This window comes from Podarcis bocagei (assembly GCF_964188305.1).
Source record: "Podarcis bocagei genome assembly, chromosome: 3".
In the NCBI taxonomy this organism is placed as follows: Eukaryota; Metazoa; Chordata; class Lepidosauria; order Squamata; family Lacertidae; genus Podarcis; species Podarcis bocagei.
In genome coordinates, this window is record NC_138127.1 from 70,006,316 (window position 1) to 70,032,881 (window position 26,566).

General features: G+C 44.3%; 3 protein-coding genes across 16 annotated transcripts in view; 1 reads left to right on the top strand and 2 right to left on the bottom strand.

Moving 5' to 3' along the window:
- ZNF318 (zinc finger protein 318) overlaps positions 1 to 12,651 on the bottom strand; it is a 23,778-nt gene extending 11,127 nt beyond the window's left edge. For 3 of the 5 annotated variants that reach the window (XR_014006406.1, XM_081187992.1, XM_081187990.1), the window contains exons 1-4: positions 12,287 to 12,651; positions 7,413 to 7,663; positions 2,654 to 3,257; positions 929 to 2,338 (exon numbers count right to left, since the gene is read on the bottom strand). Coding sequence is in view for 4 of the 5 variants with exons in the window: in XM_081187992.1 (XP_081044118.1) it covers positions 929 to 2,338; positions 2,654 to 3,257; positions 7,413 to 7,663; positions 12,287 to 12,502 (2,481 nt within the window). In the remaining variant the exon portion in view is untranslated. Of the gene's footprint in view, positions 1 to 928; positions 2,339 to 2,653; positions 3,258 to 7,412; positions 7,664 to 11,519; positions 11,538 to 12,286 lie in introns of those variants that run through there. The other 2 variants (XM_081187991.1, XM_081187993.1) reach the window with 2 other exon arrangements.
- ABCC10 (ATP binding cassette subfamily C member 10) overlaps positions 12,369 to 26,566 on the top strand; it is a 30,884-nt gene continuing 16,686 nt past the window's right edge. For 2 of the 10 annotated variants that reach the window (XM_081188048.1, XM_081188057.1), the window contains exons 1-8: positions 14,763 to 14,855; positions 17,168 to 17,375; positions 17,912 to 19,238; positions 19,907 to 20,134; positions 24,528 to 24,684; positions 25,400 to 25,539; positions 25,724 to 25,803; positions 26,323 to 26,494. In XM_081188048.1, the coding sequence (XP_081044174.1) occupies positions 17,203 to 17,375; positions 17,912 to 19,238; positions 19,907 to 20,134; positions 24,528 to 24,684; positions 25,400 to 25,539; positions 25,724 to 25,803; positions 26,323 to 26,494 (2,277 nt within the window). In that variant the 5' untranslated portion in view covers positions 14,763 to 14,855; positions 17,168 to 17,202. Of the gene's footprint in view, positions 12,492 to 12,789; positions 12,866 to 13,653; positions 13,766 to 14,739; positions 14,856 to 14,921; positions 15,066 to 15,866; positions 16,151 to 17,167; positions 17,376 to 17,911; positions 19,239 to 19,906; positions 20,135 to 24,527; positions 24,685 to 25,399; positions 25,540 to 25,723; positions 25,804 to 26,322; positions 26,495 to 26,566 lie in introns of those variants that run through there. The other 8 variants (XM_081188056.1, XM_081188049.1, XM_081188055.1 and 5 more) reach the window with 7 other exon arrangements.
- Positions 20,197 to 23,403, bottom strand: LOC308583299 (tigger transposable element-derived protein 1-like; the record flags this gene model as incomplete). The annotated part of the gene is made up of 4 exons (XM_081187113.1): positions 23,099 to 23,403; positions 22,416 to 22,487; positions 20,609 to 22,248; positions 20,197 to 20,214 (listed from the first exon to the last, which is right to left on the bottom strand). Exons 3-4 carry the CDS (start codon positions 22,220 to 22,222, stop codon positions 20,197 to 20,199), a joined length of 1,632 nt encoding a protein of 543 aa, XP_081043239.1. The 5' UTR covers positions 22,223 to 22,248; positions 22,416 to 22,487; positions 23,099 to 23,403.

Consider the following 26,566-nt stretch of genomic DNA (forward strand, 5'->3'; position numbering starts at 1 on the left):
AGACCACTGGGATGACTCCCACTGCTTTTTCTTGAATTTGAGAAATTCCAATAATCATGTTAAAGTAGCCTTGTGGATTAGTATCTGATGCAAATGCATCTCTGCTCAGAGGTTGCAGCTCATTTATTCTATGCTGTATCTATGTTGATTTTTCAATCAAAATAAAAGTTTAATAATTAAGTAACTTTTGCTTTTCTCTCAACTACAGAGGAAGTTCTTTGAAATGAGTGAAGGGGCTGCAGATGGAAAATGTTATAAAAAAAGAATCATACACACCCCTTCCTGCTCACAGAAGCCTCCAGTCTGAAAGAATGTTCTGTCAAAGGAGGGACACAACTGGATGTTTAATTAAAATTAAGCACGCTCAAGCCCACTGAAATCAATGGGCTGCAGCACATACTAACTGTTGGAACGTAGCCATAATCTACTGCAATGTAATAATATTAAGCATCCATTTTTGGAAATATTTGCCTGTTTTCCTGGTGAATTTAGTCTTGTACTAGTTACTATTCTAGAATCTTATTATTTAGTAGATGTTTCTCTTCACTCCTAAATGAAGACACCAAATGCACAAATGCAACTGAATATAAAAAGAAAACCTAAAAGAGATTTTTATGAGAACCTTGCTAATTTGGGATATTTCACAGGACTGTAATCTGTTTCACTTTGTTTCAAGAATTTTAAATGCTACTTGAAACACACTAAGAAACTCAACTCAGTAATAAGATGTGTCCTTGTTTCAAGTGTTTATAAGGCATCTCCTGCCACAGATTAACTGAACAGTCAAATATTTTTAAACACTGGAGGCACATTCTATTCCAAAAATAGCAATCAAGATTGAAAAATAAACACAGATACTCAGCATTCATATGCCTTTAGATTGTGTGTTGTAAGAAACAAAATTATCAACATCATTAAAAATACTCACCTTTAGCTTCTGAGAAGCCCGATTTCTTTCATCGGATATTCTTTCTTTAACACTTTTAAGAAAAGGCTGAGAAAACTGAGGGGATAATTTTGAGTAAGTCGTAGCACTAGGGATTTGTACAAGCACAGAGTCATCTCTCTTGGTATCGGGAGTCCCTTTGCCTGTGGAAACCGTCTCAATAACTCGGAGGTTGGGTCGCGTGGGATTTGGTGGTACTGTCAGTGTGACAAGCCCATGTACATCTGAAAGTGTGGGGTCAGCCTGCTGAGGAGCAGCATACATGGGCCAGCCAGATGCTGCATATGCCATATAGTGTCCATATGCATCATAACCAGGAGGGGGCACTGTGGGAGATGGATAGTTTTGTGGCAGTTGAGTTGCAGTGAATGGTGAAAAGCGAGAAACTCTATACCGGGAAACCGAAGTGGAAGTAGAAGACAAATTAGGAAGAGGTGGAGCCGACGGCATTAGAGATATTGGAGGAACAGACTGTTCTGGTATGGGAGTGGGATTATTTTGCCCTACAGTTATGCTTTCTGTGTGCTCAGAATTTGAAATAGAGGGTATATCTTTAGATGGCGGGAAAGAACCAGAGGGAGAGAGAGAGTGATGCTGCCTTGATTCTGGAGAATGAGTGTCACTACGACTGCGATGCCTCTCCCTAGATTCCAATTTATGAGACGTTATTGAACGACGATCAGGAGAACAAGATGCTTTCTTCCCATGGAGTCGTTCCTGAGTGCGGGCAGCAAGCTTACCAATTTCAGCTACCCCAATGTCAAGACCAATAGTTTTGAGCAAGTCATGAATTTTCTCATACTCTGGTCTGGATTTTCCAGGTTTTACAGAGGGATTAGCAGGAGGTGGAGAACTTTCTTTCAGGCTTTCAGGTTCTTTAACAACACTAAGTATTGACTTTAGAGTAGCAGGGGAATTAATGCTAGAATCATCTTCATCATCGCCATAAAGAAACTTCTCTTCATCCTCAATGTCAGGAAAGCCACGCCTTCTCTTTTCCTGAGCACTGGTAGAATCTGCCATCATACCAAGAATGCGTGAAAAGCCACTCCCATCCTGGCTGGCTCTTTCATGAGGAAGTAAGAAGTCATTGTGCCGGTCTTCAGGCTCTGATATGGACTCATGATAGTCTTTCTGTTTCAAAAAACTGCCGAAATTCTGTTCAAAGGGGGAAGTGTTTTGCTGTTGGCCAGAATTTAGTTTCCAATTATGCACACTCCCTTGAGACTCTTTATTTGTAGATTCTGCAACTGCACTTTTGTTGAACTGTTTAAGGAAATTCTCCACCTCAGATGAAAAAGGAGCAATGCTGCTATGCTTCTGCGAAGGAGGATGCTCTGTAATAAGGGGAGGCTCTTTGACAGAGGCAGAACTGCTGGAAAAGACTTCAGGCTAAAAGAAAAAAGAAATAATTGTCATTTGTGAATACATTCAGTGATAACCAATAAAACAGAACAAAACTTTGATACACCAGGATCGTAGCCAGTGGTTTAGAACAGTAACAGTCAACCGTAGGAAGGTGTGAAAGAGACACAGCAGTTCCTAAATATGCTGTTATTTTGGCATTTAAGATTCCACAACAGCAAGGGTGACCTGGGTATTGTTCTGAGGGTATCTACTCCAGAGATTAAGTAAAATAAGATTTACTAAAAAGCAGCAAAGTGTAACTGACAGTTTAGTAAGGAGAGAAAAAAATATAGGCCAAACCTGCACAGAAGGATTGTCCACGCGTTTCTTCAAGATGGACTTTTTGGGCATTGCTGGTGCTTCATCCGGTCTATAGAGATACCGAGGTTCAGAAGACTGCAGTGGGTTGCTCCTGTCAGGGATCATATAACCATGTCCAGGCAATTCTCGACTCAAATTTCTGCTCAGCTCCTCTTCTCTTTTTCTCCTAGCACTTTCAAGCTCGCGGAAATCCAGATATGGTGGGCTTGGGCTCCTACTAGGACTTCGCTTACGATAGTTTCGTGTCCCTGGCAGGAAACCCTGAGGCTCTATGCTCATGTCAATTAGTCTGTCGTCTCTGTCATATCGAGGACGTTTGGGCTCTCGCCCTCTATCCTCTGATGAATATGAGGACTTCCTAAGTAGTACACCATCCCTATCAGTTTCCCTTGGGAGAGCCTGTAGATGGTCATAGTTCATGCTATAGTCTGATTGGTGGAGGAAAACATCCCTACTGTGAGAGTCCTCATTATGTCTCATACTGAAAGGACTAGAAGCATGTTCCTCACAGGAGGGATATCGCTCAAGGCTTCGAGGACGTGAAAGGCCTCTGCTAAATATTGGACCATCGGCCAAGTCATCCCTGATAAGAGAGGCACATAAGTTACAACAAAGTCAGGAACTTGGAACAGCATCCCCTGAACTCAGAGAGGCGTAAAATGCATGATTCATGCTTTGAAGCTAAGATGGCTGGTTCTGGAGATGCTGCATATTAAGCAATACCTTCACCACTCATTTTAGAGGTCTTGATATTTATGACCATGAGACAGGCAACATAAACAGAGGAGAGCCAAGACCTGAGAGCACCTTGTTCCATGAGTGAAATTTTGCCCACAGAACTCTGGATCCAACCAAGTATCTTTATTTTATACAGCTTTTAAGCATTAGCCTGGCAGCCAAAGGCAACAAGGGGCTGCATGCAGGTGAGTGAGTAGGCTGGCAGAGGAGGGACAGAGCGTTCTGCTACTTCTGAGCCCAACAGAGAAACCCAGAGGCTGCCAGAGGAGGAAAGCCTCCTCCTCTTGGCCCAGCACAGAAACACAGTGCTCTGTCCCTCCTTTGACCTGCAGGCTAGTAATTTTTGTAAGATTATTTCACACACACACACACACACACACACACACACACACACACACACACCTTAATTGTTTTACTTAAGTTTGGACTACATACATTACAATTCATTCATTCATTCTTATGTCTGACTGACCATCCATCCAGGGAAGCAATAACTTCAGCAGGATGGAAATAGGAGAAGTGAGCAACATAACATTACTTAGAAGTATTTTTACACCATGGCTATTATGATTCCTCCATCATCAGCAACAATATTATAGAAGAAAACATAAGCATTTTTCCTGCTAGTATTTTCAAAACCTGCTTTCTGAGATCCCCCCCCCCATGCACCCAGCATTTAGAAGACAAAATATCACTGTCCTTAACAGTTCAAAGATTTTGTGAATGAACAGTGAAATGTGGTTTTGCCGATTTCTTGTGCTTTGACATTATGAGCAGCTCATCACACAAACTGCTCAAATAATCAGACCAAAGTGTCCCAACCTCAAATATGAACTTTAAAACAGAACAGCAGTGCCACTTTGACAGGAGCAAATAATACAGAATTAAATTCTAAGGTCTTTCACAATCTATTGTGTACATCTGCAACCAAAAGGTAGTTAGTTCCCAGGAGAATAAGGTAGATAATGGCAAATGGGACTCAACTCAGTTATCCAACACAGTGCTCTGGTTTAGCTATAGCACTTAAGCCACTATAGACCCAATTACACCTAAAACAAGTCCATAGGATCAGGATATCAATTGGAAGAGAGTTTCAATCACAACTATGTTTGTTACCAAGATTAAGTTGCCACTCTGATCTAGCTACAAACAATGGACAGTGCAAGTATCCTATATACAAAAAGTGAATTCAATTCTCCAGCACAGAAATTTACTTAAGTCAAAAGAGCAGCACTGATGCACATGAGGCAATTGTCAGCAGGCTCAGGAAAACCTCAAGATTTGTAGAATTACACAAAAGACTTAAGGCAAAAGAATCCAAATGACAATTGAGTATATCCCGTAGACCAGGGATGTCCAACCGGTCGACCGCAATCAACTTGTTGATCCCCATGAGGTTTGAGTTGATCATGGTCGATTTTTCCTTTGGGGGGGGGGGAAATAGGACCTGGACCCGGCGCCTCCATTTGCGCATGATCGCTAGAATAGAAGACGGAGTTTTCACTGTGAGGCTTTTTGTTTCCTGATCAATCTTTTGGTGAGTGGTTTTTCCACTTCCCCCCAAAATAAAGCTCAACAACTTTGACTTTCCTCCCCAAAAGAAGCTCAACAACTTTGACCTGAACCCCGGAAGAAGGTCATATTTTTTTTCTGTGAGTAGATCGCAGTCTCTTGGGAGTTGGACATCCCTGCTGTAGACAACAAATACTGACTCACTGTTAAGGGGCATGGACAGAAGGAAAATCCTGAAAGCAAGTATAGACAACTAGCACCCTAAGCATGGGCACTCAACTACAGGTCCAACTTACGCCATCCTTGTTCTTATGACTTTGCTGTTACTTTTTATGTCTCAAAGACTGTTCCGTTTCACAAGAAATATCAGAAAAATAAAGAAAATGAAAGCAGTTTCACCTTAGAAATAGTACTTCCCCCAAGAAGCACTAATTAGTAAATTTACTAAATGAGTGCTTAATTCTCTCTTGAACTTTGATTCATTTTCAGAAAGCAAATATTTCAGTTCCGTATTTGCTGTTATTGCTAACCTCTTAGATCAGAGTCTACTAAAAATAAAGTGAGCAGAAAAAAGCAGGTAGTACTGTAGATTGAACAATTAAAAATCCTCATGATTTCAATTAAGGAAAAATGATTAAAAACCAGCTTTGTACTTTTTTGCCCATCTCCCACCATTCTTCTTCAGAAAAGGTTGTGTGAAATTATCTGCATGCACCATACTCCTCAGATGCAAACATATTTTCAAAACCTCTCGTAATACTATCATTGATGCTAGCAGAAGAACGCTGTTTTAAATCTATTGTTTTCCATTCTGTGGGCAATATTGTATACATTCGGCAAGAGTGGTATTCCGAAAGCTTGTCCTGGGTGTTTACTAAATATTCATACCAACGAGGCCCTGCTAAAGTGATGTTTGGTGTGAAGAGTGCACAAACATACACCAACAGGCCACAATTCACACTACATGTCCTACATATAGAGGAGGCGCATAAATAAATTCCCACCCATCCTATATAGCACTACATGTGAACAAGCACTCAGCAATTTCTTATGATTACAATCTCACTAAACTGTAAATGGTCCACTCCTTCTCCAAAGCTTATTTACAATTCCTGGATCAAAGCAACTTTATTTTCTGCCACTGCAATCAACGTTGTAGTAAACTTCTCTGAAGGATTACATTATAGGTTAACTGTCTCTAAATGATTCCTCCCCTATATGCAAGTAAAATAATTAGTCATTTCCCACTCTTAATAATGCAGTGTCTGCCTTCACAAAAGCCAGCATGACAGGAAGGAGAAAAAGTATTCATCAGATTTCATAAAAGACACTCTCCTATTTATTTATATATACTGGGAATAAAGTACCCAGAAAAACTTTACCAGCACTGCTACCACCATTCAGGAGGGAAGAACAAAATTTAAATGTACCCCTCCAGTCAAATGAGCTAATTAAAAAATACAAATAAATTATGCTTCATAAGATTCTAACATAAAAACTTTATCCACAGTAGTTCACCACTGAAATAAATTCTCATAAAAACTCAAGAGTGTTGATCTAGTGAGAATCTTATGTTGCCTTCAGCCAACTAGCTGTTTAACTTCCTAATTTATGTTTTTTTTATCTTCAACTTTATCCCTTTCTAATTTATGGGCATTTATAATATATTCCATCACTATCAACAACATGGTTAACATTACAGCAACAACAATCATACATTCATATTATTCCTGTACAGTGGTGCCTCGCAAGACGAAATTAATTCGTTCCGCGAGTTTTGCCGTCTAGCGAATTTTTCGTCTTGCGAAGCACGGTTTAAACGGCTTAACAAAGTCGCAAGACGTTTTCGTCTTGCGAAGCAAGCCCATAGGGAAATTCGTCTTGCGAGGCAAATCGCGGACGAAAAAACCTTTCGTCTAGCGAGTTTTTTGTCTTGCGAGGCATTCGTCTTGCGAGGTACCACTGTACTTGTATGCATGCAGTTCTTCAGAATCTAATCTTATTGCACAATTTTAGTTTAAGAGCTACCACCGGGTTTTGGCAACTACTTGGGAGTACCAATACGACGTAAAAGTGAAGAAAGCAAAACATCTCTTAGATGTGGGATTCTTGATATATTCCATCCAATACAATTTCCATACAGTGGTGCCTCGCAAGACGAATGCCTCGCAAGACGAAAAACACGCAAGACGAAAGAGTTTTCCGTTTTTTGAGTCGTTCCGCAAGACGAATTTCCCTATGGGCTTGCTTCGCAAGACGAAACGTCTTGCGAGTTTGTTTCCTTTTTCTTAGCGGCTTAACGGCGTAGCGGCTATTAGCGGCTTTTTCCTTTTCCTTTTTCTTAAGACGAAGAGACTCGTGGAACGGATTAATTTCGTCTTGCGAGGCACCACTGTACCATTTCACAGCAAGTTGGTGATCATTTCTATCACCTATGATACAAGAACTAAAAGGTGTAATTCTGAAAGGCTATTCTTCAGAGGCATACCTGTCCAAATCACTTAGACTATCAACTGGTGAGCCTAGTCTATCAGATATTCTCTTTCTCTCAGGTGTGTCAATGCCGTAACGGTCATTGCCAACTGTGATCCGTAAATTCTGTTCCACTGAAGACTCAGAATGTCGACTTGGAGAATGCCGGCCTGGGGAACGTGAGCGCCGGCCCGGGGAACGTGAGTGCCGGCCCGGGGAACGTGAGTGCCGGCCCGGGGAACATGAGCGCCGGCCTGTGGAACGTCTCTGCAATTGGAGAAAAATACAGTTCCATCATGCTAATTATTAGGATAGATTACGTTATTGTTGTAAGCTGCTTTGACATCACCTTTGTTGCTTTGAAATGAAAACTAATCAAATTAAATTCAAGGAATAAGCCAAAACCACTGTGAAATTAAACAATTTAAAGTGTTAACGCCAACTTAAATCAGACAATGCACATCAAACTTGCACTCATCTGCACTGAAGGCATCTGTGAACACATGCGTAGGCACTGGAACTAGATTGACAACTTTACCATTAAGAAAAATTGCAGCCAATAATGTAGAGCAGAAAATATCCCCAGTGATGTTTGTTTCTACAGAATATTCTCACTTTCTTGGAATATATTGTTTCATAAAATTAATTAGTAATAAAATGGATGGAAAGAATAGAGTTAAATTTGGGGCATTTCAAAGTTTCAACAACATTTTTTTGGTTAGATGACTGTCTCTGGAAAGCATCTTCTCTCTCACATGAGAACTACAGTGGTACCTCGCAAGACGAATGCCTCGCAAGACAAAAAACTCGCTAGACGAAAGGTTTTTCCATTTTCGATTTGCCTCGCAAGACGAAATTTCCCTATGGGCTTGCTTCGCAAGACGAAAACGTCTCGCGGCTTTGTTTCCTTTGTCTAAAAACAAAGACATGTTTTGTTTATAAAGTTAATTTATTTTCCCTTCAATTTTTGAACTGCTCTTTACAGTATGTGTGACTTTAAAGAGCAGTTAATAAACTGTTGTTGTACCAAATTTGGCTTTGTTTGGACTTTTTTTGACCATAGGAACGCATTAATTGATTTTCAATGCATTCCTATGGGATTTCGTGATTCGCAAGACGAAAAATTCGCTAGACGACAAAAATTGCGGAACGAATTGATTTCGTCTTGCGGGGCACCACTGTACTGATTTGTAGATTTGTGTGCTCAAGCATGCATGTATAAACAAGGCTTAATTAAAATCCAAAAACCAAATACAGTGGTACCTCTGGATACATACACATCTGGTTGCGTATCCTTCGGGTTACGCATGCGGCAAAGCCGGAAGTATTTTTCTGGGTTTTGCCGCGTGCATGCGCAGAAGCGCTCTACCGCACCGCGTGCAGAACAGGCACCTCTGACTGCAAATTCCTCAGGATCTGACCAGAACTCCGGAACGGATCCCATGCACAACCAGAGGTACCACTGTAATTCAAATAAACTAAATCCAATCCCAATCAATTTAAGGCACTGAAAAATTCTGATTCAAAATTATCCAGAAAACTCACGTAACTGCTTTGCCACAGTACATGACTACTGGTGAATTCATGTTTATAAATATGCAATTTTATATGGGTAGTTTTATAAACTCCACCCATGTATCACTTATGCCATGAGCAGAAATAAAACCATAATTGCAGTTTGGGGCTCCTTTATCTAACCTGGAAGTGACTTATGTCCCTCTCAAGTAGGCTACTGTTCACTTCTAAGTTGGGTTTCAACTCCCCAGCTATCACAAGTTTTCAACCTTTCCTTTTCAGAACACTGGGCAGCAAGTCAGCAGTCTGGATTTTCAGGAAAATCTTTATACAGTACTATTAATTTCCAGGAATCTTGCCTGAGTATTGTACAATTATTTTATAAATGGCCTGAGTCAATTTCACTATTTTTTTATGCCACTGAATATTTGGGGAAAGCTCCTGCTCACTTGGTTGGGCTGATCACAAGCAGCTCTGCTCATTCTAAGCCAGATCAAAAAGGACCAGTAGCAGGTTCTCACTCATACTCTAGGAGCTTTAATGAAAGGTCCCCACAATTCTGTTCAGTTTTCTTGATCTACATATTACATCAGTGCTGTGACCCCAGCACTATTTCCCTTAGAGCAGAGGTAGCTAACCCCTGGCCTGGAAGCTGAATCAAGCCTCCCAAATCATTTCCCTGGCTCTCTAAAAAACCTACCAATTTTGGGAGCAAATAAGAGAGACATAACATTGGGGTGGGTGAAGTAAACAAAAACACACACACACAGTCTAGTGCCCTGATGACGATCCAATCAATCCCTGCCCAGCCATCAGTCTGATAACTTGATGAACAGGGAGGTCCCTGCTGGGCTGGGGAATGTGAGGGCCAGCTTGAGGAACAGCTAAGGGCCAAGGGCCTACGTGCCCTGTGTGCACATGCGAGTGTGGGTATGGAAGTGTGGGATGGCCACATCCACCACTGGCATGAGGTCCCTGGAGGTCTGGTTAAATGTGTATGTGACCCATGGGTTTAAAAAAATCTATAATGATGGGAAAGGATTTGGCCCCACACTGCTTACAACAGTTTTCCCTCAAACTTGAGTCCCCAGCTATTGTTGGATTACAACTCCTATCACCTTAAGTTAGCAGGACCAGTGGTCAGGAATGATGGGAGTCGTAGTTCAACAACAGCTGGGGATCCAAGTTTGAAAAACACTGGAGGCTGCCACCTTTAATTTCCAAGAAATTGCGTGCTAAGCTAAAAAAAACACACTCTTGCTGTCTGCCCACATAACTGATTTATTTCCCTCAGTAACGGCTAAGTATTTTCTAGTACTGCTTTAAGAGATGGGGTATAAAAAGTTTTTATTGTATAAACTTAATTTGTCTAACAGCAATCCTAAACAAAGTTATCAGAAATCAAATCCCATTGAATATAAAGAGGCTTATTTTTGAGTCAATATGCTTAGGATTGTGTTATATTCTGCTATAGGAACAAGCATAGCAAAATTATAAATCAAAACAAATACACTAAAACTCTTATAAGATTACAACTGCAAAGCAGTAGAGCAGAAATTAAAAGATGAATTGTGAAGTAAGCCAAAGGCTAATAGACATAAGTATTTAAAATTACTTGGGTTTCATACCTATAAACAATCAGAACATTAAAAATCAATTATAAAATATTTATACTTCCTAAATAATCTATTTTATTTCAATATCCCCATCTAAGAAACTGTTCCTCAGATGCTTAGCTGAAATGATTTTCAAACTAGCAGAATTTCTGAAAATCAAAAGCCAAAAGGTAAGTGAAGTAGTTTGGGAACCAAAGCAATTACAATTGCAATCAGTGTCATCATGTGCGTACAGTGGTGCCCCGCAAGATGAATGCCTCGCAAGACGGAAAACTCGCTAGACGAAAGAGTTTTCCGTTTTGGAGGTGCTTCGCAAAACGAATCTCCTATGGGCTTGCTTCGCAAGACGAAAATGTCTTGCGAGTTCCTGCGGGTTTTTTTCTCCTCCCCCCCCCTTTTTCTAAGCTGCTAATCAGCTGATCTGATAAGCCGATAAGCTGCTAAAAGCCGCTAATAGCGCTAATCCGTCAATGGGCTTGCTTCGCAAGACGAAAAAACCGCTAGACGAAGACAATCACAGAACGGATTCTTTTCGTCTTGCGAGGCACCACTGTATTTACTCAGAATGACTCCACTATGTGTAGTGGGACTTATTTCCTAGTTAGGTAATTTGTGTTGTCGCCTCGTATATGGACAACTGCTTAACTGCTTTTCATTCCTGTATAAATATTGCTCATTTTATTTTATTTTTGTTTACCTTACCTATTCCCATATACACCTGTGAAAATGGACACAATTATTTTCCAAAGGAAAGGTTACTTTAGCAATTTGCTGTATGACCTAGCCTGTTTATTAACCCTACTGATTTCTCCCGAAATATATTTCAAGTACTATACTATGTTTAGTTTCAAACTTAGCATGGTCCTACGTTCCTATTCAATCCACAAAGAACTAAGCTCCCACAACCCACAAGCATTCTCTGCTTTTCTAAGAAAGAATAATGACCAAAGAACCTGAAGATAAATTCCCCAAAACATGTTGGGCAACCCTACCATTAGGAAATGAAGAGTGTGCCTTAGGCAACTGCTTTTAAGGGTAATGGAAGGGCAGCGAATTTGTAGTAGTCTGTTATTGTTATTATCTTTCTACTGTCAGCAAGGGGGGGTGGAAGAGGTTTTTCTGGATTTTCTGTCTCATGTTCCAAAATCACTGAACCAGCCTTGGATACCAAAATCACTGAACCAGCCTTATGAACCATAAACGGAGGGCAGGTGTACCACTTGCTCCTCCACCTTAGGCAACCTCTTAGGCCAGCTCTAAACTTACTGAGACGTCTTACTAAATTAAATTACTCCCAAGTAAGTGTGCATAGGATTGCGTCCTCCGTGGGAAGCCTGCCAACTTTGGCTGAACAACTATGCCTTTGTGTTAGTCCTCCCCTAACCAAAACTGTGCTTGCAGGTACAACTGTTGGGGGGATGCAAGAGGTTGCGAAGGCCCTGGCCCAGCGATGTGAGAGGTCTTTGTGCACTTCGGGAGCGCGAAAGGAAGATTCGCCTTTCCTGAAACCTGCAGGAAAGGTGACGACAGGAAGAGACCAAAGGGGATATACTGTATCTTCGTTTGTCACCACTTCGGTGTGTGGCTCAGGCGAGAAAGCGAGCGGCCAGGCAGGGAGCCGTTGCCATGGCCGTGGGGAGGGGGGGGGATAAAGGGGAGGGCGGACTAATATTCCCAAGGCCCGGTCCTTAGGTCGCTATGCCGGGCAAGCCTGCTCTGAGCCGGCCCGGTTCCGGCTCCCCACGGACGGAGACCGTACCCGACTACTGCGGCGCGGGGACGGCAAGCGGCGAGAAGAGCGGCTGCTGGACGGCGAACGGTACCGGCGGCCTCGCGGGGAAGGCGAGCGCGAGCGTGAGCGGCGCGGGCTCCGGCCCCGCGTCGAACCGGAGGCAGCGGAGCGGGAACTGCGCGAGCCCGATCTACTGCTCTCTTTGGACCGGCTGGAGGAAGACACGCTACTGGTACGGTACATGGCGCTGCCGGCGGTGGTGGTAGTGGCGGCGGCGGCTCAAGGAGCCCCGGAGGCCGCCCGCCCTCACTCCTCGCCGAGGCCGCTCCTCCTTGCTCCTCCTGCTGACCATCCTCCCTCAGCACGCTCCATGCGTGCATGCGCGCGCGCACCGGACGCAAACGCAAGAGCCCGAGGTTACAAAAAGCTTCCTCGGGCCGCCCCGACAAAATGGCGGATAGGGAAGGCGGGTCACGTGTCGCGTGCGAGGGAAGAGGCGGGGTTGGGGGGGAGATGCGTCGCGAGACCATCAGCTAGCCCTGCGAATTGCGCACGGACGGAGGAAATGGCGGGGGGCGGGCCTTGAGTCACGTGATAGGGAGGAAGGTCAGCGCAACGAGAGGCGGTCCCCAGTGTAAACTGCAGTGTTTATTAGGCTGCCCGCCATATGAGGTCCAACCTCCGCCTCCCATGTGTGCGCTAACTCTCCCCTGCCAACGTCCTCTGAGCTTAATATGTCTGCTGGAAAAAGTTTAATACAGTGGTACCTCGGGTTACATACGCTTCAGGTTACACACTCCACTAACCCAGAAATAGTGCTTCAGGTTAAGAACTTTGCTTCAGGATAAGAACAGAAATCGTGCTCCGGCGGCGCGGCAGCAGCAGGAGGCCTCATTAGCTAAAGTGGTGCTTCAGGTTAAGAACAGTTTCAGGTTAAGTACGGACCTCCGGAACGAATTAAGTACTTAACCTGAGTTACCACTGTAAACTAAGGAGGTTTACCTGTTAGCAACGTGCGGAGGGGAAGCGTCACCTGTTGAATGCATGCCTGTGACGCGCTTCATTCAGGATATGAATTTAGACGCATGGATTCAATTCTAGTGAATGATAAGTTTTTAACTGTTGTTCATGGTGATGCTGTTCTCATTGCTGATTTTAGCTTTGTGTTTTCTTGAATCGTATGCAAGCTGCTTTGGGGACCATTCACGGGCAGTTAAGGGCATACTGTAGATGTTTTTGAGTAAATAAACAAAATACTTCTGAATAAATATTCTTAAGAATGCCATTGGTCACAGAGAAAGATTGATCATAAAATTTATCCTTATCTTCAGTAATATCACGAAAACAAGATAAGGTAGAACAAAGTCGAATGTGAAGGGAGTTACCATAATTCAAAGGCTGAGGGCACTTACATAGGAAGTCATTGGTAAATGGCGAATCTCTAGTGGTGTTTAACCACCTGTTTGGAGGTTACTATATATCATTAAAATGCAGTGAAGATTTTAGGTAAGTGTCAATTACTTTTTGTGTTGAATTTTCAGTTGAGAGGTCTTCTGGCCTTTTTATCAGGAACTAGAAGGCAGTGAGGAATGACAGGCAAGTTTCACCAGCCAACTGATTTGTTGTCTATTCTGCTGCATCACCTTTAGCCTCTGGGATGGCAGGCAGATAACACCCACCAACTAAGCAAATTTGGCCCAGGGGCTGCCAGAGCTGTAGCACTTTGCATGCAATCCTGGGAATCTTGAGGTAGAGCTGGGAAGGTGTTCTGTCTGAAATTCTGGAAAGTCATTGCCTGTCAGTGTTGATAGTAGGTACTAAGTTACTACTACTGGACCAATGCTCTGAGTCGGTATCAGGCAGCTTCCTTTGTCCCTGTCTCTGAACCCTACTTGACATTTTGCCTTTGGGCATTTTTGAAACAGAAGCCAAGCCAGTTATTATAAAAGAGATCTGTGTGGATCATCATCGTACTTACAAAGGACCCACTCAAAACCACCATCAAATCATAGACTACCTCACACATATGTTCTGTGATTTCTTGGTGGCTTTGTTGTCAATATATGTAAAAATCATGAGGATTCTTGCCTTGGATCAATATTTTCTTTTGTGGTGCTGCCGAACACTAGAGCTGTGATTTATGTTCTGCTCTATTTCAATAATTTTGTGTACACTCTAACTCTCATGATCCACTGCCCTGGAGGGGTGGGTGGGATGGTTGGTGGACTCCCTCTGCCCAGCCCAGAAGGTTGTAAAATCAAACTATGGGAAAGGATCTCAACATTACATAACCAGCAACGCGATTAGTTCACCCGCTGCCAGCTTCTGCTCGCCCTGCCAACATGCCGGGACACCCTCCCACCTCTAGAGGACGGTAGAGCGAAAGTAAGTTGGTTGCAGCAGGGGAACGAAATGCCCATAGACGAAAAAAGGGATAGAGCAACATACCCTTGGCTTCCTGTTTTTTGGAGGGGGCGGGGCTTTCATTTTACAATGGAAACAGCGTCCTCATTCAGGGAAGCGCAGGTCAAACTGCGCTGGGGTTTGATGGGGGCGATGTAAGTGACCACTCAACTGACATTTGCTTTAACGCGAGGTATGTTTTGAATGGGTTGTCTTTTTTCTGTTCTGCATTCTGTTTTCCATACAGTTGTGTGGAGCATTGCAGCTGACACAGAACACCGGCGCGGGCGAGTTCACCTGAAACACCTGTAACGTGTATTGTGATGCCGTTGCTCTCCTATCTCTCTACTTTGCGGACGATTGCATCCCTGACGTTGCATTTTGCCAAAAGGCTGAGTAACAGGTGATAAGTTCTCAAAGCTGTCTATGAAACATGAGAACCTCAGCCCCGTGTGCAACGTGGCGATCAAAATACCTCCAGAGTCCGAGGATAACAAACGTTGCATCCAACGTTAGTTACACTCAAACTAGACCTGTTGAAATGAGCAGGCGCATTAATTTCAGTGGGCTTCCTCTGAGCAAAACGTATAAAGTTGGATACAGCCTTGGTCTACATAACAGGGGTGCTGTAAGCCACACTCTGCCCGTCTCACCACTTGCAACAAGGAGACAAGATTGCAAAACTGCTATAGATCACTCTCGGCCACTCGACCGTGCACTAGGAGGATTTAACAGCAGGCAACCCGCAGTAAGAGCACAATAAATCCGAGCCTCCCCGCTCCTGCTTAAATTTTAAAACCAACCTAACACAACACGCACACGTGTTGGTGTCGTTACAGATCCCACTTGGGTTATTTCTTGCTTTCGCTTCTACTTTAGTTTGCTCAGTTGGCGAGGGGAGAGACGGGAAAGCACAGGTTTGATACAACCCCGGATTCCACTATTGTTTCCTATTTAGCAACTGTCACTTTCACGTTTCCTTAGTATGAAAAGGCAAAGCAAAACACAATGGCAAAAATAACCAGGAAGCGCAGCGTTGTATTTATTTATTTATTTGGTCATATGAAAGGAGCCGGCTTTGGAGTTCTGGTTCTGCCGCTGAGTCAAGGTAGTGCCTGGGAAAGAAAGGGCTTCGGTGGGTTGAACTATCCCGTCTCTGGGTGGGTCAACCGAAGCCTCCGTCAGGCTGGGGACCGACTGGAGGAGAGCGCCGGAGAGGAGCCGCTCGGCTTCTCCCACCCGCTCGCTCTGCTTGGTAGAGTAGGCTTCCGCCTCTCCTATGTGCACCCACAGCTCCCTGGAGGCTCTTTTGCACTGCTCCGTTGCTCCTACGGAGGAAAGGGCATTTGCAACGTGCAACGGAAATTTTATGGTCACGTTTCAGAACAGACGGAAACGATAGACTCCAAGCCTTCATGTCATCATCCATCTGTCCATGCTAAGTCTCTCGTGCGAAGGCGAAGGCCTTCCCCCACACCGGGCTTTACCGTGAGTTTGAGGCGGAGGCCATGATTTCTAGGAATCGTTCACACGAGGTTGCTCTCAATTGGAGGCGCCCTACCTCCTTTTAAGGATTTTCCCCATTCTTAAAAAAATCCGAAAAGGAACTCAGCTGCCCAAGCAATTCTGTTCTTGCCTGGCTGCCCGGCAGACAGTTGCTGTTCGCGTTTTCTTTATTTTAAGGTGGCACCAGAAAGATCTGTGCGATCTGAGGAAAGCCTGGGAGGAGGCGAGGGGTAGGAAATCCGTAGTTTGCGTTTGTTTGCAGAGTGGAAAGGGAAAAGAGACCTTCCTTCTGCTTTCTCACTTCCAGCCATTCATTGAAAACTGGAGAAGGAGCCCACATAATAATAATAATGGGGGTGGATGGGCAGCATGGCTTTGACTGATAGAGGATGGAGGTTAGTGCCTGTATGAAGAAGCAGCACTTTGGAAGCCTTCAGTCTTAAAGGAGAAACATCTACTTGGCTGTTTGGTTTGTAAAACAATTGATTGCATTTAGGATCCTGCCCTTGTATGGACCTGCCCTAAAAAGATCTGAAGTGTTGGCAAATCACCACCACCTCTTTTCAGTACTTATTGACAGTTTCAATGAAACCTGCAGTAATGGAGAAGATTCTGTGAAAATGCATTTCTCTCACAGGAATGACTACAGCCACCACTCCTGCATCCTGGGATGGGGGGATTTTTATGCAGGTTAGACCTGGATACCTCTTTACCGTCACCAGTCATGTTGGAAACTTTAGCAGAAGGTCTCCCTCTCAAAAGTGCCAACATACAAGATTTTGTATTTGATGAGATTATGAATTTTATTACTTTTTCTGACAGCTGGAAAAATGGTAGGTGGAATTAATGTGTGTATCTCATTTTGCAGTGCTTGTACAAAGAAAAGAAGGAAATATAGTGGTAAAAGGGTTTTATTCTTCATTGCAAGAATGTTCAGGTTGTGGCATAAATTACTTCTTCTTTATGCTTCATTCATTGTTTTCCTGTCTTTTCCTTTAGGAACTCTTGACCGTTGTACTTCTTGCTGACAGAGAATGGAGGAGATCCTAGCCAACCTGTGTGGGACCAGTCCCGTAAATCCACTCCCTGTCTGGGTCCACAACAATGTTGGGCACTGTTTTAACCAGCTGATTTTGAACACTATACCTCACATGGTCCTTGCTGTAATAAGTGCCTGCTACATAGGAACACCAAGGTATAGTAACAGGTGTGAGCGACATCTGGCTTATTCACACAAATATGTATATTGTGCACCTAAGCTCTGTGGATTATTTTTTTTGGGGGGGACTGTTAAAATTAAAGTGATGGGACATTCCTGAGCCATGATATATATAGTGAAATTATCACCCTCCTTGGCACCCTTCTTTATGTAGTCTAGAAACTTACTTGGTATTCTGATTAACGAGGCAATTAAAGTTACAACCGGAGAATTAGTCCCAATGAAACAAACAAAAGATAGACCACACAGAGCCAGTTTAATTGTTGTCACAGGAATAATTGTAAATGTGAATGTTCAGAGGGTTGAATCTTTTTTTCTTCTAATGAAAAAATAATCGCAAATAGTGTGTCGGACAGCACAATTATTTTGCCTGAACCAGTGTAGCAATTCTTGTGTACTGAATGATGCTTGAGAGGCCAGGCAACGAGGCGTGCAGACTTCCAAGAATGATGAACAAATAGTGAGAGGGCATCAGAAAAAGGGATAAGATCATTTCATAACACTTTCTCCTCTGTCTTTACTAGGTCTTTAGGTTCTCAGACTGTGTACAGAACTGGGTGGAAATGCAGAATTGCTGCGTCCTTTATCTTTGCTGGTTTGTCCATCCTTGACATAATTCCAGCAGCCATTTGGCGACAGAAATTGGACTCCTTGTACCTGGAAGTATTAGCAAGTGGCACAGGCACATTGGCATGGCTTACTCACAGCCTGGCACTACTTGCTCTCTACAAGTCTCCATACAGCTTCAATCGTGGCCCTACTATCCTACTAATCCTTGCCTTATTTCCAATCCCATCACTTATTATAACCTTGGTGTGGCGCTGCCAGACTGAGATGGGTGGTCAGCAGCTTCAACCTGACACCATTTTCTGGCTGTCTATCCTCTGCCTGCAGTTAGCTTCTCTGCTTCTCTATGTAGTTGGGTATATCATTCCTACAACCAGCAGGCTAGACTATTGCTCTCTCAATGATTCCTGGCAGCAAGAGCCCCTGGTCACAGACTCAGGGATCCCCGCACCTTCTTGGCAGGGAGTGGCAGAGGATGGAGAGAGCTGGCTCTCGTGTTTCTCCTATGCTTGGATGAACCCTCTGATGAAGCGTGGCTACCTGTGGATGCTGAATCGGCCACAGGATGTCTTTCAGCTCCCTCGACAGCTCCAGGCCAATGCAGTCTGTGAACACTTCTACTCCTGCTGGCGGAAAAAAGCAGCTCTCAGCCAAGAGGATAAAGAGACTGCATCTTCAACACATCCTTGTGATACCCAAAAGGCTGTACATCTCCTATCAGTGTTGCATGCTGCCTTTGGGCTACGCTATTACTCTCTGGGCCTGCTCAAACTGGCTGGCAGTCTTTTGGCATTCTCTGGGCCCCTGCTTCTGAACCTGCTGGTCAGTTTCATGGAGTCACGCCAAGAACCTCTCAGCAATGGGATAATGTATGCACTGGGACTCTTTGCTGGTACCTTACTGGGTGCCCTATTGCGTAACCAGTTCAGTTACCAGATCAACAAGATGATGCTTATGGTGCGCACTGCAGTTATCTCTGCCATCTACCAGAAAGCCCTCCGGGTGAGTGGCAGCAGCCTGGCTGGCTTCACCACTGGCGAGATTGTCAACTTCATGAGCACCGACACTGACCGCTTGATCAATTTCTGTCTCAGTTTCCACGAGCTGTGGAGTCTTCCCTTCCAATTTGCCATCACCCTCTACCTCCTGTACCAGCAAGTAGGCATAGCTTTCCTGGGAGGCCTAGCTCTGGCTCTGCTTCTTGTGCCCATCAATAAAGTGGTTGCCAATCGCATCATGGAAAACAACAAGGAAATGCTGAAGCACAAAGATGAACGTGTCAAGGTGAGATGGGGATATGTGGTATTTGAAGGCTTGCCATACTGCTTGCCTCTTGATCTTGTGATTTAGGCTTAAAGTTGTTGACTTATTTAGGTATCCATGTTAAAAATGTTGAGTAGCAGAAATAACTGGATGTTGCAATGATTTATCAGGAAATAAATAACCAGCAGTGTAGGTAAACCAGCAAACACACACACAAATCCAAGAGACGATATGTCACCAAGTTCCAGAAACTGACCTACCATGAAATGAGAGCCTTGAAGGCCACCTAGTCCTCCTTGATGCAGGAAATCCAGAGCAAGCACAATGGCCAGTGGTACGTCCAGGTCTCAGGCAGAGATCTTACTCAGCTCTGGTGCTGGAGGTCCTTTAACAAGATACAAGGAGTTGAAGCTGTGACCTCTTGCATGTGCTCTAGCCTTCCTCGGGGATGTCTCCCTTTGTATACTGTTTCACTGAAGGAATTGGGTTTCTGGCTACAGTACTTTAAATGGATCATCCCAGTATTTGTGTTGCACTTTGTTTCCCTGATACATCACCAAGCAAGAAGAGAACATGACTTTGATTCTGTGCTGTGTCTCATATAGCTAACTTAGGCCCTAGCTGAAATAGAAGGCATTGTGACAAAGAGATGCCGGTGATTGTTGTGTTGCATCTCCCTTTACCTGCAGCTGATGACGGAGTTCTTGTGTGGCATGCGAGTGATCAAGTTCTACACCTGGGAGCAGCATTTTGCCAGCAGAGTGTATACTTGCAGAGCCAAGGAGTTGAAGAGCCTTCGAGCAATCAAATACCTGGATGCTGTGTGTGTCTACCTCTGGGCAGCATTGCCTGTGGTTGTCTCCATTGTCATCTTCATCACTTATGTTCTACTTGGACACCAGCTCTCTGCTACCAAGGTAAGAGCTGTGCCCATTCCTTGATGATCCCTCTGCCTGGGATATGCAGCTGACTTCTTTTGTTATTCCAGCTTCATTGGCTACCCATTCGTTTCCAGGTTCAATTCAAAGTACAGTGGTGCCCCGCAAGACGAAATTAATTCGTTCCGCAAGTTTTGTCGTCTAGCGAATTTTTCGTCTTGCGAATCACGAAATCCCATAGGAATGCATTGAAAATCAATTAATGCGTTCCTATGGTCAAAAAAAGTCCAAACAAAGCCAAATTTGGTACAACAACAGTTTATTAACTGCTCTTTAAAGTCACACATACTGTAAAGAGCAGTTCAAAAATTGAAGGGAAAATAAATTAACTTTATAAACATGACAGAAAAACATTTAAAAATCAACAAAGTGCACAGTACATACATTTTCTAAGACTCTGGGGGACCACTCGAAGAAGGCTCCTCTTCCACTCTTTGCTTCTTGGTCAAGAACCTGTCCATAGTCTGCTGCTTCATCCGGCGACATGACCCTCGTATCAAAAAAGTTCCCAACGTCATGTGCCACGTGCTTCTCAGGGTGGTGTTGCTCTGCAAAAGTCTGCACCTCCTTCCACTTCAGGCAAATGTCCCTCAGTTTTTCGGAGGACAGCCGTTCCTCAGTTGCTTCCTCCTCTTCCAGTAAGGCCTGCTCCTGCGCAGCCTCTGCCTGCAGTTCGACCAGCTCCACGGTGGTCAGCTCGTCGTCGTGCTCCTCCACCAGCTCGCAGACGTCCTCCTCCGTGACCTCCAGGCCCATGGTCCTCCCCAAGGCAACAATGTCCTGCACCACTGTTGACTCTGGTGCATCAGAGTCACTTGGTGCCACACAGTCCGGCCACAGGCTGCGCCAAGCGCAATTCAAATTTCTCTGGCTGATCCCTTTCCAGGCCGTGGTGACCATCTTCAAGCAGGTGACGATGTCAAAGTGGTCCTTCCAGAATTCCCGCAGGGTGATGGTGGTGCAGTCAGTCACCTCGAAGCATCGCCTGAAAAGCTCCTTGGTGTAGAGTTTTTTGAAATTGGCGATGACCTGCTGATCCATCGGCTGGAGCAGTGGCGTGGTGTTAGGCGGCAGGAACATGATGTTGATGAAGCTGAACTCCTCCAACAAGTCCACCTCAAGGCCTTTAGGATGGGCAGGAGCATTGTCCATCAGAAGCAAAGCCTTCAGCGGCAGGTCGTTGTCCAGCAGGTACTGCTTGACAGCAGGGCCAAAAGCAAGATTGACCCAGTCCACAAACAGCACACGTGTGACCCAAGCCTTGCTGTTGGATCGCCACATGACACTCAGCCGCTCCTTGTCGATCTTGTGTCTCTTGAAGGCCCGTGGGTTCTCCGAGTGGTACACCAGCAGGGGCTTGATCTTCAGGTCGCCACTTGCATTGGCACAGAAGAGCAGGGTCAGACGGTCCTTCATGGGCTTGTGGCCAGGCAACTTGGACTCCTCCTGAGTGATGAAAGTCCTTTTGGGCATCCTCTTCCAAAACAGCCCGGTCTCGTCGCAGTTGAAGACCTGCTGTGGAACGTAGCCCTCCGTCTTCACAACCTCCAGGAACTCCGCTGCAAAGTCTTCAGCCGCAGGAACATCAGAACTGGCAGCCTCTCCATGCCTGACCACGCTGTGGATGCCAGATCTTGTCTTGAACCGTTCAAACCAACCTCTGCTAGCCTTGAAGACTTCTGGCTCGGCTGAGGTTCCTGGCTGTTCCCGGATGAGGTCAGCGTGCAAGGCCTTGGCCTTCTCACAAATGACGGCCTCAGACACTGTGTCCCCTGCACGCTGCTTCTCTTCTATCCAGATGAGCAGCAACTTCTCGACCTCCTCCAGAACAGCTGGGCGGTTCTTCACGATCCTGGTGACTCCCTTGGCTGCATCAGTCGCCAGGATCTTCTCCCTCATCTTCAGGATGGTCCCGATGGTTGATGGATTCCTCCCATACTCCCTGGCGATGTCTGTCACACGCATTCCGCCGTCGTGCTTCCGGATGATCTCCTTCTTCATTTCCAGCGTCACCTTCTCCTTCTTCCTCTCGCCGGCCACCGCAGCAGCAGTCTTCTTGGGTCCCATGGCAGCACAGCTCTTACCTTCGTAAACTCAGAAAAAGAAAAAAAAAAAAGTGATGTGCTTCAAATCCAAAAAATACAAAAGCACCCAGCCACCCACCACACAGAAATTAAAACCCAGAACCAAGGCCTTGAATCCCAAGCACCCCAATCCAAAATCCAAAAACCCCCAAAAAAGTTTTAAAAGTTTAACTTACCAAATGGATGCAAGAGAAGTTCTGGAAAAGCTTCAACAATCAATCACCGAAGTCTTCAGAAACCTCAAATGGCTGCAAAATAAGTTTTGGGAAAGCTTCAAAAATCACCAATGTCTTCAAAAACCTCAACTGCTCCCACAGACACCCACCCACCCACAACACAGAAATTGCAAACCCCTCCCCAACTGCTCCCCCAGCCCCTCCCCAACTGCTGCAAACCCCTCCCCAACTGTTCCCCCACCCAGACAAAAAAAAATTTCAAAAAATAACAACATGGCCCAATGGTCCCAGATTCCTGCAGAAACCTCCCCAACTGTTCCCCCAGCCAGCCAGCACTCAGAAATTCAAACTCAGAAAAAAAAAATTTGAAAAAAAACAACCTTGCCCAATGGTCACAGAAAATGATAAAAATTCCAAAACCCCCCCACAAGCCCCCAGATTCCTGCAGAAACCTCTCCAACTGTTCCTCCAGCCAGCCAGCACTCAGAAATTCAAACTCAGAAAAATTTTCAAAAAAAAACAACCTGGCCCAATGGTCACAGAAAATCATAAAAATTCCCAAAAAAGGCCCACAAGCTCCCAGATTATCGCAACCCCCCCCCCACAACACCAAGTCCTTGAATCCCAAACACCCCAACCCAAAATCCAAACCCCCCCAAAAAAGTTTTAAAAGTTTAACTTACCAAATGGATGCAAGAGAAGTTCTGGAAAAGTTTTGGAAAAGCTTCAAAAGTGAGCAAAGTCTGAGAAAAGGCTACCAAACCACGTGCTAACAGTTGCTCCTCGAAGTCAAGTCGCAACTGCAGCTGTTCAAGCTAAGCACCCTTGGTTTTAACGGTTTTTAGACAAAGGAAACAAAGTCGCGAGACGTTTTCGTCTTGCAAAGCAAGCCCATAGGGAAATTCGTCTTGCGAGGCAAATCGAAAACAGAAAAACCTTTCGTCTAGCGAGTTTTTTGTCTTGCGAGGCATTCGTCTTGCAAGGTACCACTGTACTGGTCTTTTACCTTTAAAGTGTTACACTGTTTGGGGCCAGGATACTTGAACAACAGTCATCCTATATGATCTTGTCCACCCAATGTCATCAACCGGGGAGGTCCTTTTGTACGTCCTGCCACTGTCAGAGAAGAAGTTGGTTGGGATGCACAAAAGGGCATTTTCCATTGCGATGCCCCAGGAGATTTGTATCATTCCTAACAATTAGCTTGTTGAAGGCAACTTTGTTCCAGCATGCTTTCTGTATTTCCTCTTCCACTGCTATTTGTTTGTTTTAAGTTATTTTGGTTTTATTGTTCATTTTACATTTATTGGGTTTCTTTTTGTTTTTTAGTGATGAATGTTCACTGTCATGGGATAGAAAGGCTGTTTCTTTTATATAAATAAATGAACAGATGAATAAACTGTCATGGTGTATGCAGAGGCTTCAGAAGGTATCACTGCTCAGGCAAACTTCCAGCAATTTTAAACATTGCTGCTATTGAAGAGCAATAAAAAGGGGGAAATAAAATTGCTTTTAGTGTCAGAAGTAAGGACCTTCTACCTGAGTGATAGCTTTCCCTGGAATGTGAGAAGTAAGTGGCTTCACAAGTGAGACAGACATTGCCTAGACAAAACAAGGTTCATTGTCTTTCAAGCTTTACTCTTTTATTACAAATATAAAAGCAGAATCGCAGAATCGGTTAGAAGACAAGAGGAATAAAGAAGCAATAGTCCACTATAATAAAAAAATAAAAATCCTCTCCAGTAAAGTCATAATATGAAAGCAGACAATATTAAAGTATTAAATATTAAACCAACAGAGTGATGGTTTCTTCCTTCGCATCTCAGACTCTCTACCCTCCTCTTAGGCTTTTGTAGCCTTGGCTCCTATCACAGTTCAGGAATTAAAGCTTGCTCAGAAAGGTTAAATCTGAGCTGATGTTTCTCAGGCATAGACCCCAAGATAATGCTCCCTAATGGAAGTCCACTTAAAACACACCCTTGAACATTTGAGCACACATCACACTGTTCACAACTACTAAAATGGCTTTTCTCTGGCTCTCTTTGGATACTTCAGTTCTTTGTTTAACCCTCTGAGCTTTTTCATCCCATGAAATCTTCTCTCTCCCCATAGGTGTTTACAGCTTTGGCACTTGTTGGGATGCTCATTCTACCTCTCAATAATTTCCCCTGGGTGCTGAATGGGATTTTAGAAGCCAAAGTATCTCTGGATCGAGTCCAGCACTTCCTTGAGCTCACAGACCAGGATCTGGATGCTTACTATAGCAGAGGTATGGTGACTGGGGAAACTGGAGAACAGGTGGTGTTGGGTAAGACCACCAGAGTAGGGAAAGAAGTGCTCTTGAGTCGTTGGGAATAGATGTGAAAAGAGCAAGGGGGTGCTTGTTCCTTTGGGTATTCTGCTTGGCTACGGACTCAACCACAAAATTTGGTGTTCAAGTGTATCCTGATAGCAGTGCTCCTTTTCCGGATGCCAGTTTCCTCTCATTTGCTAATCCAGAGTCCCCATCTTGTTGCTTCCACCAGGGAGCTCCAGTGGTAACACTCTAGGTTTCTCTCAACGGCCAAAGTTGTGAAACCCATGGGCAGATGAAGGAATAAGCAAGTTTTATGGAAAGATGGATACCTTATTTATTTTGGATCATCTACATAGCCCTCTTAAGGAGGCAGCTGATGGTCCAAGACACTTTCCTGCAAAAGCCTGCAAAAGTTCATAGTTCCCAAATGTACCTCTTGAATATGGGGGGAAGTCACCACAGCACTGAGGAACTAGGTCCATTCACACAGCAGGACTCCCCCCCCCCTCCAATCGCATACCTGCTAAACCTGTTCTGGGTTTCTCCCCAACTCTCCAGAGCAGATTTTGGGGCCGCACAAAGGGGGAGGGAGTACCATTGTGTGAGTAGATCTCATTCCACGCATGTAACAACGCTGTTAAATCCTGTCCTATTTACCTATAGATGTGCTGCTGCTTTTCCATTGCAGACGGCCCTTCTGACCCATCTTCTGTCCTGGAAATGCGCCGCACCACCTTTTCATGGTCACCAGCAAGCAAAGAAAATGCTGAATCCCACATGCCCAGAGGAAGTTTGCAGCTCTTTATTCAAGATCTGGTGGTGGCAAAGGTGAGCAACAAGGAGCAACGGTCCAGGGAAATGCCGCTGGGTCAGCCGTGTGATATGGGAGTCCTTGTACTTCCATTCTGCAGAGAGAACAAGAATGTGTTCTGAATGAATGAATGTTTGTGAAGTGCTACAGCAAGGTTGCATAACGAACTCTGAAACAGCTGGTGCCTCTTTCCCTCTGCAGGGCACACTGGTGGGAGTCGTTGGGAAAGTTGGGTGTGGAAAAAGCTCTTTGTTGGCAGCCATCACTGGAGAACTCAGTAGGTAAATAGCCGATACTGCTTTGCTTCTTGTGTCTTAAGAACCCATGATTTCACCTGCAAGACTTAAGGCTTAATTTGAATCTGGTCTCACCAGAGTATAGCCACAAAACCTATTTCACTGCCAGGGCATACAAGGTAATAATAATCTAATTATTTGCAGTGATTTTCTTTAGTATTGATGTGCTCATTATACTTACATCCTCCTTTTACATATGGGATTATCAGAGGCCTCCCATACAAGTTCCACAATTTCTAAGCTTCAGCAATACTTGCAATATCAGGTACTCCAACACTATTCACTGGGCCCATTCAAAGTGTTTCCCCTCACTATTAGGTAACCACAAGCCTAATCATGACAAGGATTAGAAAACTCCTAAGCACACAGAGGTCCAGCATCAAACTTCATAGAAATTAATGACTGGAAAGGCCTGTTTTCCATACCCACTCTCATGGCAATTTAAAATTCCTCCTCTTTTTCCCCCTTGTCTGTTTCTCCTGCCCATCTCTGGGATGCATACAGTCGAGGTGAACAAGTTTACGTCTGGGATCTGGAAAAAGGATTTGGCTTGGCCACGCAAGAGCCCTGGATCCAGTTTACCAGCATCCGTGAAAATATCCTCTTTGGGAAGGAATATGATGCCAGGTTTTACCAGGAAGTCATTGAGGCCTGTGCTCTCTCTGATGACTTGAATGTGAGTGTCCTATAAAAAAAAATAGGTTGGCTCCCTAGGGACCATTGGTGCTCTATGTGCATTCAACAATCG